The 12,891-nt window shown below is 37.0% G+C and overlaps 1 protein-coding gene across 1 annotated transcript in view; it reads left to right on the top strand.

The window, feature by feature from the left end:
* The window catches only part of LOC150106633 (cGMP-dependent 3',5'-cyclic phosphodiesterase-like), a 302,619-nt gene that overhangs the window by 92,542 nt on the left and 197,186 nt on the right, over positions 1–12,891 (top strand). Inside the window, exon 10 of the mRNA XM_090393446.1 lies at positions 12,786–12,820. Coding sequence (XP_090249572.1) covers positions 12,786–12,820 — 35 coding nt within the window. The remainder of the gene's footprint in view (positions 1–12,785; positions 12,821–12,891) is intronic.

Genomic DNA, 12,891 nt, shown 5'->3' with positions numbered 1-12,891 from the left:
TAGCTATGTTTTTATGCTTTGTATCTCATGACCTGGACATCAAGGAAGAACTATTGGACTTGATAGCATTGAAAGATACAACATGTGGCTCTGACATCAAAGAAGCTCTTGATTGCACTTACAAAAGCTTTGGTATCGCATGAAAAAATCATCAGCATTGCAACCGATGGTGCTCCAGCTATGAGGGGTAAAATTAAAGGGCTCATGGGGCTCCTTGATAATGATGAATCACATCCTGCTTTCCTACTGTACATTGCATTATTCACAGGGAACATCTAAGTTGCCAAAGGTTTTAATTTGAACACGTACTTCCATTACGTGTTCAAATTTAGCACTTGAACGAATAAAATCAATTTTATTCGTTCAAGTGCTAAAACACACCAACAGTTCAAAATCTTTCTCGACGTGTTGAATTGTGATGAGATTCCTAATGACATATTGTGGTTTTGCTGAATAAGGTGGCTCTCAGTTAGCAATGTATTAAACAATTTTTTTTTTTGTTAGACCCAATCAGTTTCTTTGAGAGAAGGAGAAATTTTTTCCTCATGTTGAAGACACTCAGTGGTTGTTGGACATGCCATTTTTCACCAATGTTTTCCAGTATCTACGGATATTAAATGTTTCACTTCAAAGGAAAGAGAACTTAATAACTGATCTCACACAGACCGTGCTAAGCTTCCAAAGCGAACTGCAACTTTTCCAGAGAGACTTGGAAAATAAAACTTTCAATCACTTCGTTTGTCTGAAGAAAATACTGATAAATTCACCAGGAGTGGAATTAGAAATGGGATCTTATGTTAGCAAATTAAATGATCTGGGAACTCAACAATAGATTTTGCGACCTTTGAGAACTTAAGCCAACATTCACTTTTTTGGAAAATCCTTTCTTCACGAATGTGCTTGAGCCTGGGTATCTTTTTTGTTGTCTCCTCTTCTCTTTTTTTGTTTATTTTTTTCTAGTAGAGCATGAAGAGTCACATGACGCGTGGACATGAGTCGCATGCGGCTCACAAGCCATGAAAAAAAAACCTGCTACTTTCTCCCTTGCTCACATCATCCTCATACATTTCCAGGCATGACATCTTGTTCTACTCCCTGTCTCCCATTCTCTTAAAAATTTCTTCCACATTAACCTGGTAACAACCCTTTACTAAATTATGTGTCTTGATCAAATCCTCCCCATCCTCTTCCTCTTGCTCTGCATGAGGATCCAGAGATGAAATTCCTTCAATCTGTTTTCATACTCCAAAGATCAGATGCCATCTCAATCAATCATCTCTGGACTGTTTTCTAATTATTATTATAAGAAACATCCAGGGAGTCAGGGACTCATCAAGGGAGGACACGTATCACTCACACTATGTCATACCTTCTCTTGAATTCATTCACACTATCTGCACTCACAACCTCTAATGGCAAGCCATTCTAGTCACACACTGCTCTATGAGAGAAAAATCTAGCTTTAACCCTTTTCTGACTGCATTCATTTTCAACTTTCATGGATGCCCTCTCTTCTGCCCTGCAATAAAATGAAAAATTCCATCTACTGGTATCTTGTATGACCTTTCAGAAGTTTGTAGGTCTCTATTATATTACTCCTATTTTACTAGTCTCTGAAGTCCAAAAATTCTCAATATGTTCTGATAAATCTATATTCCACAGTGTATCATCTTTAACATTATCCTCTGCATCCTATCTACAATATCTGCATCACTTCAGATACCAGGAGACAAGATCTGCCACCAAGAGTGTATCAAAGCTTTGTAAAGAGGTGAAATGACCTCCTTATCTTTACATGTCAACATCCAGATTTTTAGAGGATATAAAACATCTCCTTCAGATGGATGGCACTATTATCACAGGTTACTGATTAAGTATCTAAAGTACTTTCTGAATCATGTTAACTTTTATGATAAAATGTATAATCATGGCTGGCCAGTGAGTAAAAATTTGTAGAAACTGTTTTTCATTATTTTATTCAAACACCGTTTCTCCTTTGTTTTGTTTTCTAGAATTATCTGTATACCTTTGAGTTTATTATATTAAAACGTTATAAGTATAAAGCATACATATGTTTTCAGTACTTTCTATTTGCTTCTTTCCTACTGCTACAGAAAACAGATTCCAGACTATAAAACAAAACATATTAAATTATAAATTATGTTTTAACAAAACCCTATAGTGCAATACAGAAATTACACTGAAAGTTAACAATTATTTTCTGACAGTCTTCTTTTAAATTCCTATAAGATTCCATTAAACTGCAAATAAACAGTTATTCTATTCTAATAATTCACACATTACATTTTTACTCCTTATAATATTTTCATGATTTTTTGGCATACTCTGCTTTTGTCATTTGGTAACTAAGAGTAAACAGTAAACAATAAACCTTATCAGGCAGAGAATACGATGAAGCAAAACATCTATATTAGCATGAATAAATAAACCAACTTTAACACGTTCGCTGCCACATTACTTCGGCATAGTTTGTTCCCGTACGCCGAGCAATTTCACTTCTTCAAGGTCAGTACGGTAATCTCATTGCCGGCGGTAAGCACCATACGAGTATACTCGTAGTTGGCTTGTGCAGAGCACATACCATCTATGAGTATACACAGTTTTGCTGCTAGCTCCACAAGCCAAGCATTTTCACTTCTTCAAGGTCAGTACGGTAATCTCATTGCCAGCAGTAAGAGTCATACGAGTATACTCTTAGCTGGCTTGTGCAGCTCATATACAAACTAAGAGTATACTCGTAGTTGGCAGCGAATGTGTTAATTATCTTTTGATGTTCAGTCAAATAGGTATTCTGTAAGTGATCCCATAATTTATAAAGTACAGCAAATTTATTATGGCATTCCACAGTAATTTTAATTCATACTAATTCACCTGCAAATAAATTATAATTGTTCTAACTTTATCACTGAAAACTATAATGGAAAAGCACTGAATTAAAAAAATCCTTTCTTCTTCATTACTGCTTATATTTTGCTTACTACTGCTACTAACATCAGAATAAGTTACACTAAGATAAAATTATTACATAAAATAAACGAATAGTGCAGCTTTTCAGAGCACAGGTACTCAACTTTTACAGACAGATGCATCAAAAAATTCTGATACATAAAGCCATCAACATTATTTGCTCTTCTGATCTATAACTTCAAAAGAAATATGAATGCATTATTTCAGGTGATATATAAAACAACCCTTCTCTGGTAATTAAAAAAAATCATATTCACAAAAAAAAAAAAAAAAAAAACTACTCAATGCATCTCAATTTACACAAAAGTGTGGTCAAATTATTAGAGAAGTTGGTGAAGGTAGGTCTTGCTTAGTAATTTTCTCACTTTTTACAATCAAGTTGGATACAGAAAATGACTACACAGTGATACTGGATTTTGTAAAGACATTCAACAGAATACCATATAGAACTCTGTTACATAAACCAGAGCAAATCAGGATGATTATGAAGCAGTGATTTGGATAAGAGGGTGACTGATGGATACAAAATGGTATATGGGGGTAATGAATACAGGAGAAAGTGGATGATAAGTGGTGTGCTGCAGGGCTCAGTACTTGGTCAAATGCTTGTAATTTCACAATTGGTTCTTAATAAATCTACTGGAATACAATGCAATTTTACACTTAGACTTGCTTTTATATATATGTTCCAAGAGAAACCAGTTCCAAGAGAATATATTTTACAACTGAATTTAACAGCAGTAAATAATTTAAGGGAAAATATTCAGTTACTTGATGACACAACTAGAAAAAGCAATAATCAGTGAAGATGAAATAAAGATCCTGTAGAATGACAAACAGATTGATAATATGGGCAAAGAATAATAGCTCCAGTTTAATATTGCCAAGTGTAAGGTCACTATACAGTGAACTACCATTCACTCAGAAGTGCATGACTGCAAAAAATTGATGAGGACATGGATTGGGGGGTAGTTGTAGATAGGGAGTTGAAATTAAGAGGGAATATAGCATTCAGGTAATCTGTACCTGGATGCTGAAAAACACGCTGACAAATGGAATACGAAGGTTATCATTCTCTTTTATAAGGCCTTAATAAAGCCTCATCTGGACTATTGCACACAGATCTGAATATAAATCATTACGTCTGGATCCTCTCTGCCACTTCCTCATCCTTGAGGATTGGCAGAGAGGATCTCATGAAAAAATATTCTCTCTCTCTCACACTCACTCAAAAAGTCATTTTCATACAGAATGTTTGCATGGCATCATCGGTATTCCAAGGGATATTTATTGACAGTGGCGCACCAAGGGAGGGGGCCAACAGGCCCTGGCTCCCCCAAAAGAAAAAGGAAATAAACACCAGATAATTTTCCAAAAATCTTTTCCTAATTAAAATTTATTTTTTTATTTATGTTGTGTCTTCTATTTCTATACTACTTATCATGTATTGGTGATCACTGCAGATGCTCAGTCATAGGTCTTATGCAATGCGTAGTGTGTATTCGTAAATCATCACTCAACTCGCCCCTCCCAAGATTAAATCTTGAGTGCTCCCCCCTCACCCCAAGATTAAATCCTGAGTGCACCAGTCTTTATTGGATGGTATGAAACTACTACATAAACAAGGTTACAATAATACTAGCATCCCATCGAATTTTCTTCCAAATTAATTTCTTATTTATGAAGTCTCAAGTCTCTGTCAGATCTTTCATTTCAGTCTTCTAAGGCACTACTAACTACATTAATTAACCCAGATCTTCTTTGGTTCATTTTTATTGCATTTTACTTTCCTCTACCATTTTGTTTTAAGTGACCATACATGTGAGTAGAGCTAACCTTAGATTTGCTCTCACAAGCATTGTGGAATACTAATGATGTCAAGCTGCTCTCCAATATGTCTTCAACATGATTTTGCATTGATGCTAATTATTATTATTATTATTATTATTATTATTACGGGCAACTCCAGGGAGTCATTAGACTCATCGAGGGAGGCCCCAAATCATATTCATCACAACTATTCGACATTCATACAGTATCTATCATACCTCGCCTTAAACTCATTCACTGTCACAGCATCCACCACAGACTCAGGGAGCGCATTCCACTCATTCACTACTCTAAAAGTAAAGAACCCAGCTCTAACACCTTTACTAACCACACTTTTGCCCAGTTTCCATGGATGTCCCCTAGTCCTCCCACAACCAGCCCTGTTCTCAAAAATATCTTCTGAATTAATTTTATAGAAACCCTTCAGTAATTTGAATGTCTCAATCATATCTCCCCTCCTCCGCCTATCAACCAATTTTTGCAACCCACAAATCCTCAACCTGTTCTCATACGGTTCATTCCACAGACCTGCTATCATCTTGGTCACTCGCCTCTGGATCCTCTCCACCTCCTCCCCATCAAGAAGAAACCTAGGTGACCAAATCTGAGCACAGTAGTCGAGATGAGGTCTTATCAAGGCTCGATACAGAGGAACAATAACCTGCTTGTCTCTGCTTGTCAACGTATTCTTCAGCAACCAAGTGATTTGATGAGCTGATTTGGCCACTTTTGCAATGTGTCCCCTAAATTTCAATTCCTTATCCACCAACACTCCTAAATCTCGTGCCTCATCAATTTCCTGGAGCACAGTTCCACCAATGCAGTAAACTGCCTCCCATCTTTTCACCCCAAAATGCATAACCTTACATTTTGCCACATTAAATTGACATCCATTCTCCCTAGCCCAGACCTCCAATCTATCCAAATCATCCTGCAAAATTTTGACGTCATCTGCATTCACTATTGCCCTACCCAACTTCGCATCATCAGCAAACAAATGAACTGTTCCTCTCAGATCCTTTCCTATATCATTTATGAACAAATTAAACAGCAGTGGTCCAAGAACAGATCCTTGTGGTACACCACTAGTCACAGGCCGTCTTGTGGACTCTACTCCTGAGTAAACCACTCTCTGATATCTCTCCGTCAACCACCCTCCTATCCATCTCACCAACCCTATGTCCATTCCCATATGCTGCAATTTACTGATTAGAATTCCATGTGGTATCCTGTCAAAGGCCTTAGCAAGGTCCAGCAGAATCACTGTAAACCCATTACCCTTATCCAGTTCAGCCGTCACTGTGTTATAATACGAGAGCAAGTTACTGAGGCATGACCTACCCTTCACAAAACCATGCTGTCCCCGATACAGTATCCCATTTTCTTCTATCCAATCTTGTATTTTCCTCTTGACTATTTTCTCTAAGACCTTGATAATGATTCCTGTTATGCTGATTGGCCGGTAATTTTCAACAGCAGCCTTGGAACCACCTTTGTGCAGTGGAACTATTTTCCCCTCTTTCCACCCCCTTGGGACTGACCCAGTCCTGAGGCTCAAATTAAACATAATGGTCAAGGGCACTGACAATTCTTTGGCCGCTTCACGTACGACACGAGCTGGTATACCATCCAATCCCACAGATGTATTGACATTGAGGTTCTGTAATAGACTAGTTACCTCTACCTCATTCATCACAATTCCAGTATAAGCTGTTGGTTCCTCCATTTCCGCAAAGCCACCACCTGGATGATATACTCTTGCAAAGTGTTCGCTCAGTAATTCTACAACATCGACTGATTCAGTTACCTCCCTACCCTCAGCATTTTTTAAGATCATTCTACCATGAGCATTTTTCCTTTTACTTGCAACATATTGAAAAAACTGTTTGGGATTCTCTTTAGCCTGCATGGCCAATTTCCTTTCGTAATCTGCTTTTGCTTTTCTTACCACCCTTGTTACCATCCTGGCCTGAGCTTTATACTGTTCATGCACCTGATGGTCACCCTTCTCCTTAAATTCCCTCCACAATTGTTTCTTTTTTTGCAGCTCAAGCTTAATAGTGTTATTCATCCATTTAACCCCTACCTGATTTATTATTCGGACTCTTGGTATACAGTCAACCATTGCCTCCTGCAAACAGTTCTTGACCACCTCCCATGCACTATCAACATCCAGCCCTTGCAGTTTTACATGCCATGGCATTGAGCCAAGCACACACCTAAGCTTGTCATACTTACCAGCTCGGTAATTCCACATATACCCTGTCTTAATTGTAAATTCGACTCCTTTAGCCACCTCCCAAGTCATGACCTTATGGTCACTCTCACCAATTGGTGGCAACAAGGTCATGTTCGTTACAGCCACATTCTCAGTTGCAATTACTAGGTCCAGCACTCTCTGCCCCCTGGTATTTTCCAATACATGTTGCCGTAGATAGTTGTCCCTTAATAACTGCATAAAATCCAATTCCTTCCTCCCATGTGCCCTCTCCTCTTTCCAGTCAATATTACCATAATTGAAATCACCCATAATAATTACCCTCCTTCCATTCATTTCTTCTATTTGCTTATGCATACTATTCCCACCATCCACTCCATCACCCGGTCTATAGCAGCACCCAATTGTATATTTTGTTCTGCTAGATTGTATCTCACACCAAACAGCCTCAAATGTGCTTTTTTCCCCATCCTGCAGTTCAACTTCTATACTCCTTGGCTGAAGCTCATCAGCTATCATCAATAACACTCCTCCCCCCTTTTTATTCACCCTGTCACTCCTGAACACGCTATACCCATCGCATTCAATCCCACTAGCTTTATCATCTTCTGTCAGCCATGTTTCACTAATACCGACAACCTGTGGCCTGGAAGTGCCAACCATGGCCAAAAACTCTTCCTTCTTGTTCCTAATACTCCTGGCATTAATGTACATAAATCGCAGAAGCCCATTTGTCCCATCCCTACTTTGATTCCTTATACTAATTATCCCATTCTGATTTGTTGTCCGTCGTACTCGCCCGGGCATAATATACTCATTCATACACTTAACTTCCCCCCCTAAAGTCTGCATATCTACTCCCCCCCCTCTTAATAAATCTAGTTTCCCTGAGTCTGTACATCCACTTCCACATCATTCATCAACACTCTTTCAAGTCTCCGTACACCAACTCCATTCAAATGTAACCCATCCATCTTATATAAGTCCTTTCGCCCATCGAACTCATTCCACACATCCACAAATTCCACACCACTCTCCATGCATAACCCACGCATAAAGTCATTGGCAATTATGGCCCTCCTTCTAAACACTTCGCTGTCATACCGCGGTAAGATACTCACCATCCTAACTCTCTCACTCTTCTCTTTTGCTACCTCAAACAACTCCCTCACATCCTCTATCATTTCCATTTTGTCCTCTTTCAAATCATTCGTTCCTGCCACTATTATCATCTCTTTCACCCTCTGTTTTTGCAGTCGAATAGATTCGCTGACGTCCTTTATGTTCGCACCCGGCTGGTACGACTTCGTTAAACTCTCAATTATTACGCCTCTTAATAGCGAATCCCCATACAGCACTCGCTCCTTCATTTTATTGACGTTTACGTACATTCTATTATTTGCCGTCACAGACTTCCGCCGGTTATTTGTCGGTACGTTCAACACACATTTTTGCATACGCTCCAGTTGTCGTTTGGCTCTGTGTATCGCGCCATTTAAACGGGCAATTTCGCTACTCGCACTTATCACACCATTTTCGTTATCGATCAAATCATCCATTCCTTCGGTGTTTCTACCTTCATTTACACTTTCAGCGACGCTCTCACACCTATCTGGCACTACCACGCAATTCTCTAGTACACCGCCATTTTCTGCATTCTGACTACCGTTAACGATATCAGTCTCGATACACGAAACACGCTTGAAGTCCTCATTCTCTTTACACTTTCTACACATATTAACTCCACTATCACTTTCTAACCAGACTCCCACCGCTCTCCGCAAGGCATACATCTCACAGACAGCACACTGCATAAATTCTTTTACATCAAAACTCTTAAGCAAGCATGGCGACCTGGCCGCCATTTTTTTCTTTATCGGTGCCATGTGTACGCTATCTTTTCTTAAAAATAATAGTTAAAATAACAGAAAACACGCAAAAATTGCACAGACACACCAAGAAACAAAAAGCAAACAATACTACTTAAAATTCTGGTAAAATATCTAATGTTAACACAAAATAATACTGATCTTTTCAGGAGCTCTCGACAAGCCGACGATCTAATCCGTGCGACACCTAGCCTGTAAGACTCGAGATAATGTCATCAATGGTAGTTGTCAACTTCCATAACTTTTTTCTCAAAGCTCTCATATCCACAGCCTCAAGTCTTCGGTCAACTGCTTTGTCCCCAATCCAATTACCAAATCCACAAGTCAAAACTGCTGAAGACTGCTTTGTATACTTAGTGTTCATTATTTCAGTTAATGTTTCCATATATATTCAGAGGGCTTTGCCAGTTTTGCAATATTCTGTTATCCATCTCCATATTTCGTTCGCCATCGTCAGCAAAAATCGTGCCCAGTAGGTGAAATATTTCACTTATTCCAAAGTTTCAACATTTAGAATTATATATATTTATTAATATATATTAATATATTAGATAGATTATATATAATACATTAGAATTATTAATATATATATCCTTATTCCTCTCCATGAAAACCAGGTGACCAAATCTCAGATCATATCTGATCACAATAATCTACATTAAGCCTGATCTGTATGTAGAGTGAGAGGCAGGTATTTTGTGTGGAGAGTTGTGAATGACTGGAATGCATTTCCTGAGAGTGTGGATCTGCAAAGAATTTGCATGTGTTTAGGGCATGGTATGATGAGCTGTGTATGACAAAGGGATCTTCTAGATGAGTCTTTAACTCTATGAGGTCTTAAGATAATAATAATCACTGCTGTAATCCAGTCAGATGACTTTGCAACATGTTCACTCTGACCCCCTGGACTTTAGGTTCCTGTCTACCACTACCACTCTCATCTTCTTCAAAATTTCCCACCATGTGTATAGTTGGCATTCATCCTTGCCCACCAAATTTCACCATCTTACATATTTAAACATTGAACTAGAAGTCCCACTCACTTGTTCACTCATGAAGTTCCAAATCCTGTAAGACTCGAGATATGCTCGAGTCTTTGCGGTTCTCTCCAATTTTGTATTATCTGCATATTTCCTGTTAAACTCATCCCAATATTTTTAAGATTTACCTGAAACAATAATGGCTCCTAAAAACAGATTTCTGCAAGCCAGTGACTTTCCTCTTTTCAGAAACTGCTTCCCACCCCCAGCCCAACTCCCCTTCTCCTGTACACTACTTGCTAATATATCAGCTATTCAACTAGCTGATCTATTACTCATATTAATCTTCTCTCATTCCAGTTCAGTTACCAACATGTCATGTGGCAACTGTCAAAAGCCTTTTCAAAATCTAAGTATACCACAAAATATGCATTTGTTATCTTGTTATAATGCATTAATAAATTGTTAAAAAAAAATAAACTATTTTAAAAAACAATGGTGCTGATCACAGAAAATATAGACTGCTGTTCTCAACCGAATTCTGTGTTCTAGCTCTTGCCAACTTCTCCAATACCTGAACTATTACAATCCCAGATACATAGTATCCTATCATTTCTAGTTTCAGACATATCACCACCTTTATGAAGTAACACAATTTTACTCTTTTCACTCTTTTATAATTATTTTTTAAGTCATGCTGAACATGTACATTAAGACATGCAGTTTTATTTGTTATCAAATCCTATTACCTCATTGAAGTTTATTTGATTCTTCATATACTACCTTCTTGCTCACTAGCAGTCCATTCCTTCCAATTCATTCTTATCATTGATGAGAATGAAGTACCCTGATGAATTGCTTCCCTTGAATACTTTGACTATTTCCTCTGCAGCAGTTATCAACCTATCATTTCCATCCGTCAACATAATTTTACTATAATTATTCTCATCCTTTCATCTGCTTGCCATGCATCCAAAGAAATCCCTAGGATACCAATTATATATATTTGGTTTAATCCTTTATCCAAGTGTAAGAAAACAAAGTTTTCACCTGAAGTATTTTCAGGACTCGCCTGACTGGACTGACCAGTCCTGAAAATACTTCAGGCACAAACTTTGTTTGCTTACACTTGGATAAAGGATTAAACCAAATATATAATTGGTAGCATAGCCAAGTGAAAAAACTTCCATCAACTATCTCTAATCCTGAGAATTTTAATAATAAGGTATTGACATCTTTTGGCAACAGGTATATGGTGAAATGCATTACTTCCACCTTAGTATCACCACCTCTGGGTCTGGCTCCCACTGATGAGACCTCAATAAAGGTCGAAACCGGTCTGGGTAGTGACCCTTCCCTTAATGCATAGCATTATATACATGTCTGCAAGGAGATGTGCTGTGCATTATGTGATATACTAAGTCAAGTGATCAGAACTTACTCCACCTTTACCACAAGTTGCCAGTCCTGAAAATACTTCAGGCGCAAACTTTGTTTGCTTACACTTGGATAAAGGATTAAACCAAATATATATAATTGGTAGCATAGCCAAGTGAAAAAACTTCCATCAAATCCCTAGGATATTTCGTAGCTTGATTTGCTAATTTCTACTCACATTGCAATTTTGCTATATTTAATGTTACCTTTCTGGCCTACTTTGTGTACCTTTTTATGATTGTTACCATTATTCTTCTTCTGTTGTCTCTACTTGCCTTCTTCCAGATTTCATGTTTAATCCTTTCATTCATCCATTTGGCATATACTTTATTTGACCTTTTGATGTGCAGAATAATGATGCTGTTAAATACCTTTTGGTCATTGGCCCTAGCAGCATTTATCTCCGTTCTGCTTAATACCTCATTCCATGCAGTAGCTCTGAGCTGTCTCTTAATCTTTTCATAATCACTGTTTAAATGTTTAAAACATTGACTCGATAGTTTTTACTTATTCATTTATTTTTATTATTAGAGTATTGTAATTATATGACAATTTTTAAGATAATGACTTAATGCAAACACTACATTTTTATGCTTGTTGTCTGCATTGGTATTGGAAATAATAGATTACTTTACTTTGTGATTACCTATTGATTTATTTTCATGAGCAAAAAATGCAACTAAATATAGAATATATTCAACCCCCAAATTTTTAAATTTAGGTTTGAATACATTTTTATTATTATTATGAACATCTGACCTCCATGGAATTGGAAATTCATTGTGGGAAGTGCACATTATTGCACACAATGCTCATCTAATCATGCTTTAAACTGATTCAATGTGTCTACATTCACAACACACTCGGGCAATGTATTCCACTCACCAACCACTCTCTGTGCAAAGAATCTGCTTTATTCCCAAAATGCTTCAATGCAATCTTCTATATTCAATGTTATTAGATTCAGTGCTCAGCTAAATCTGAAATTATATGTAAATAATTATATATAGGCCCTGTAATTGCTAGAGTAGTTCTACAGGATTTGTTGCCATGGATACAGTTTTTAATAGCCTTCACAGTAATAAATGCCATATAATGTAGTAACTTTGAACATTATTACATAATGTAATAGGAAGGAAAAAATAACATTTTCAGTGTTACTTTTTAATGCCATATTTCTTCTGATAAAATTAAACTATAACTAAATTATTGAGGTTCCTTTACTGAAAAAAAAAAAAAAAATTCAAGCTTTGACATTAATTTCAAGAAAGAGACATGAAACTTGCCTTTTTTTCATTTCTGTTATTTATATTGTTCCTGAAATGATATAAATTAAAAATGAAAACCATATATATATATATTTGTACTTAAAAAAAAAAAAAAGTTTTAAATGTGTTTAGCTTAGTATCTAGTTTAATATGAGTTATTCAATTTTTTTAATAGGAATATATTGTGCTTTCCCATCAAAGATGAAAAAGGTAAGTAGGAATAGCCACAGTATTCTATGAATGGCTTATTTTATGTTTTTTTTTAATGTCTCAATTTACAT

Source organism: Typopeltis vanoorti, chromosome 5 (genome assembly GCF_054136105.1).
Source record: "Typopeltis vanoorti isolate ZY-2024b chromosome 5, IOZ_Tvanoo_1.0, whole genome shotgun sequence".
NCBI classification, from domain to species: domain Eukaryota; kingdom Metazoa; phylum Arthropoda; class Arachnida; order Uropygi; family Thelyphonidae; genus Typopeltis; species Typopeltis vanoorti.
Note: the sequence above shows the minus strand (reverse complement) of the source record. Positions and strands in the feature narration are given on the sequence as shown.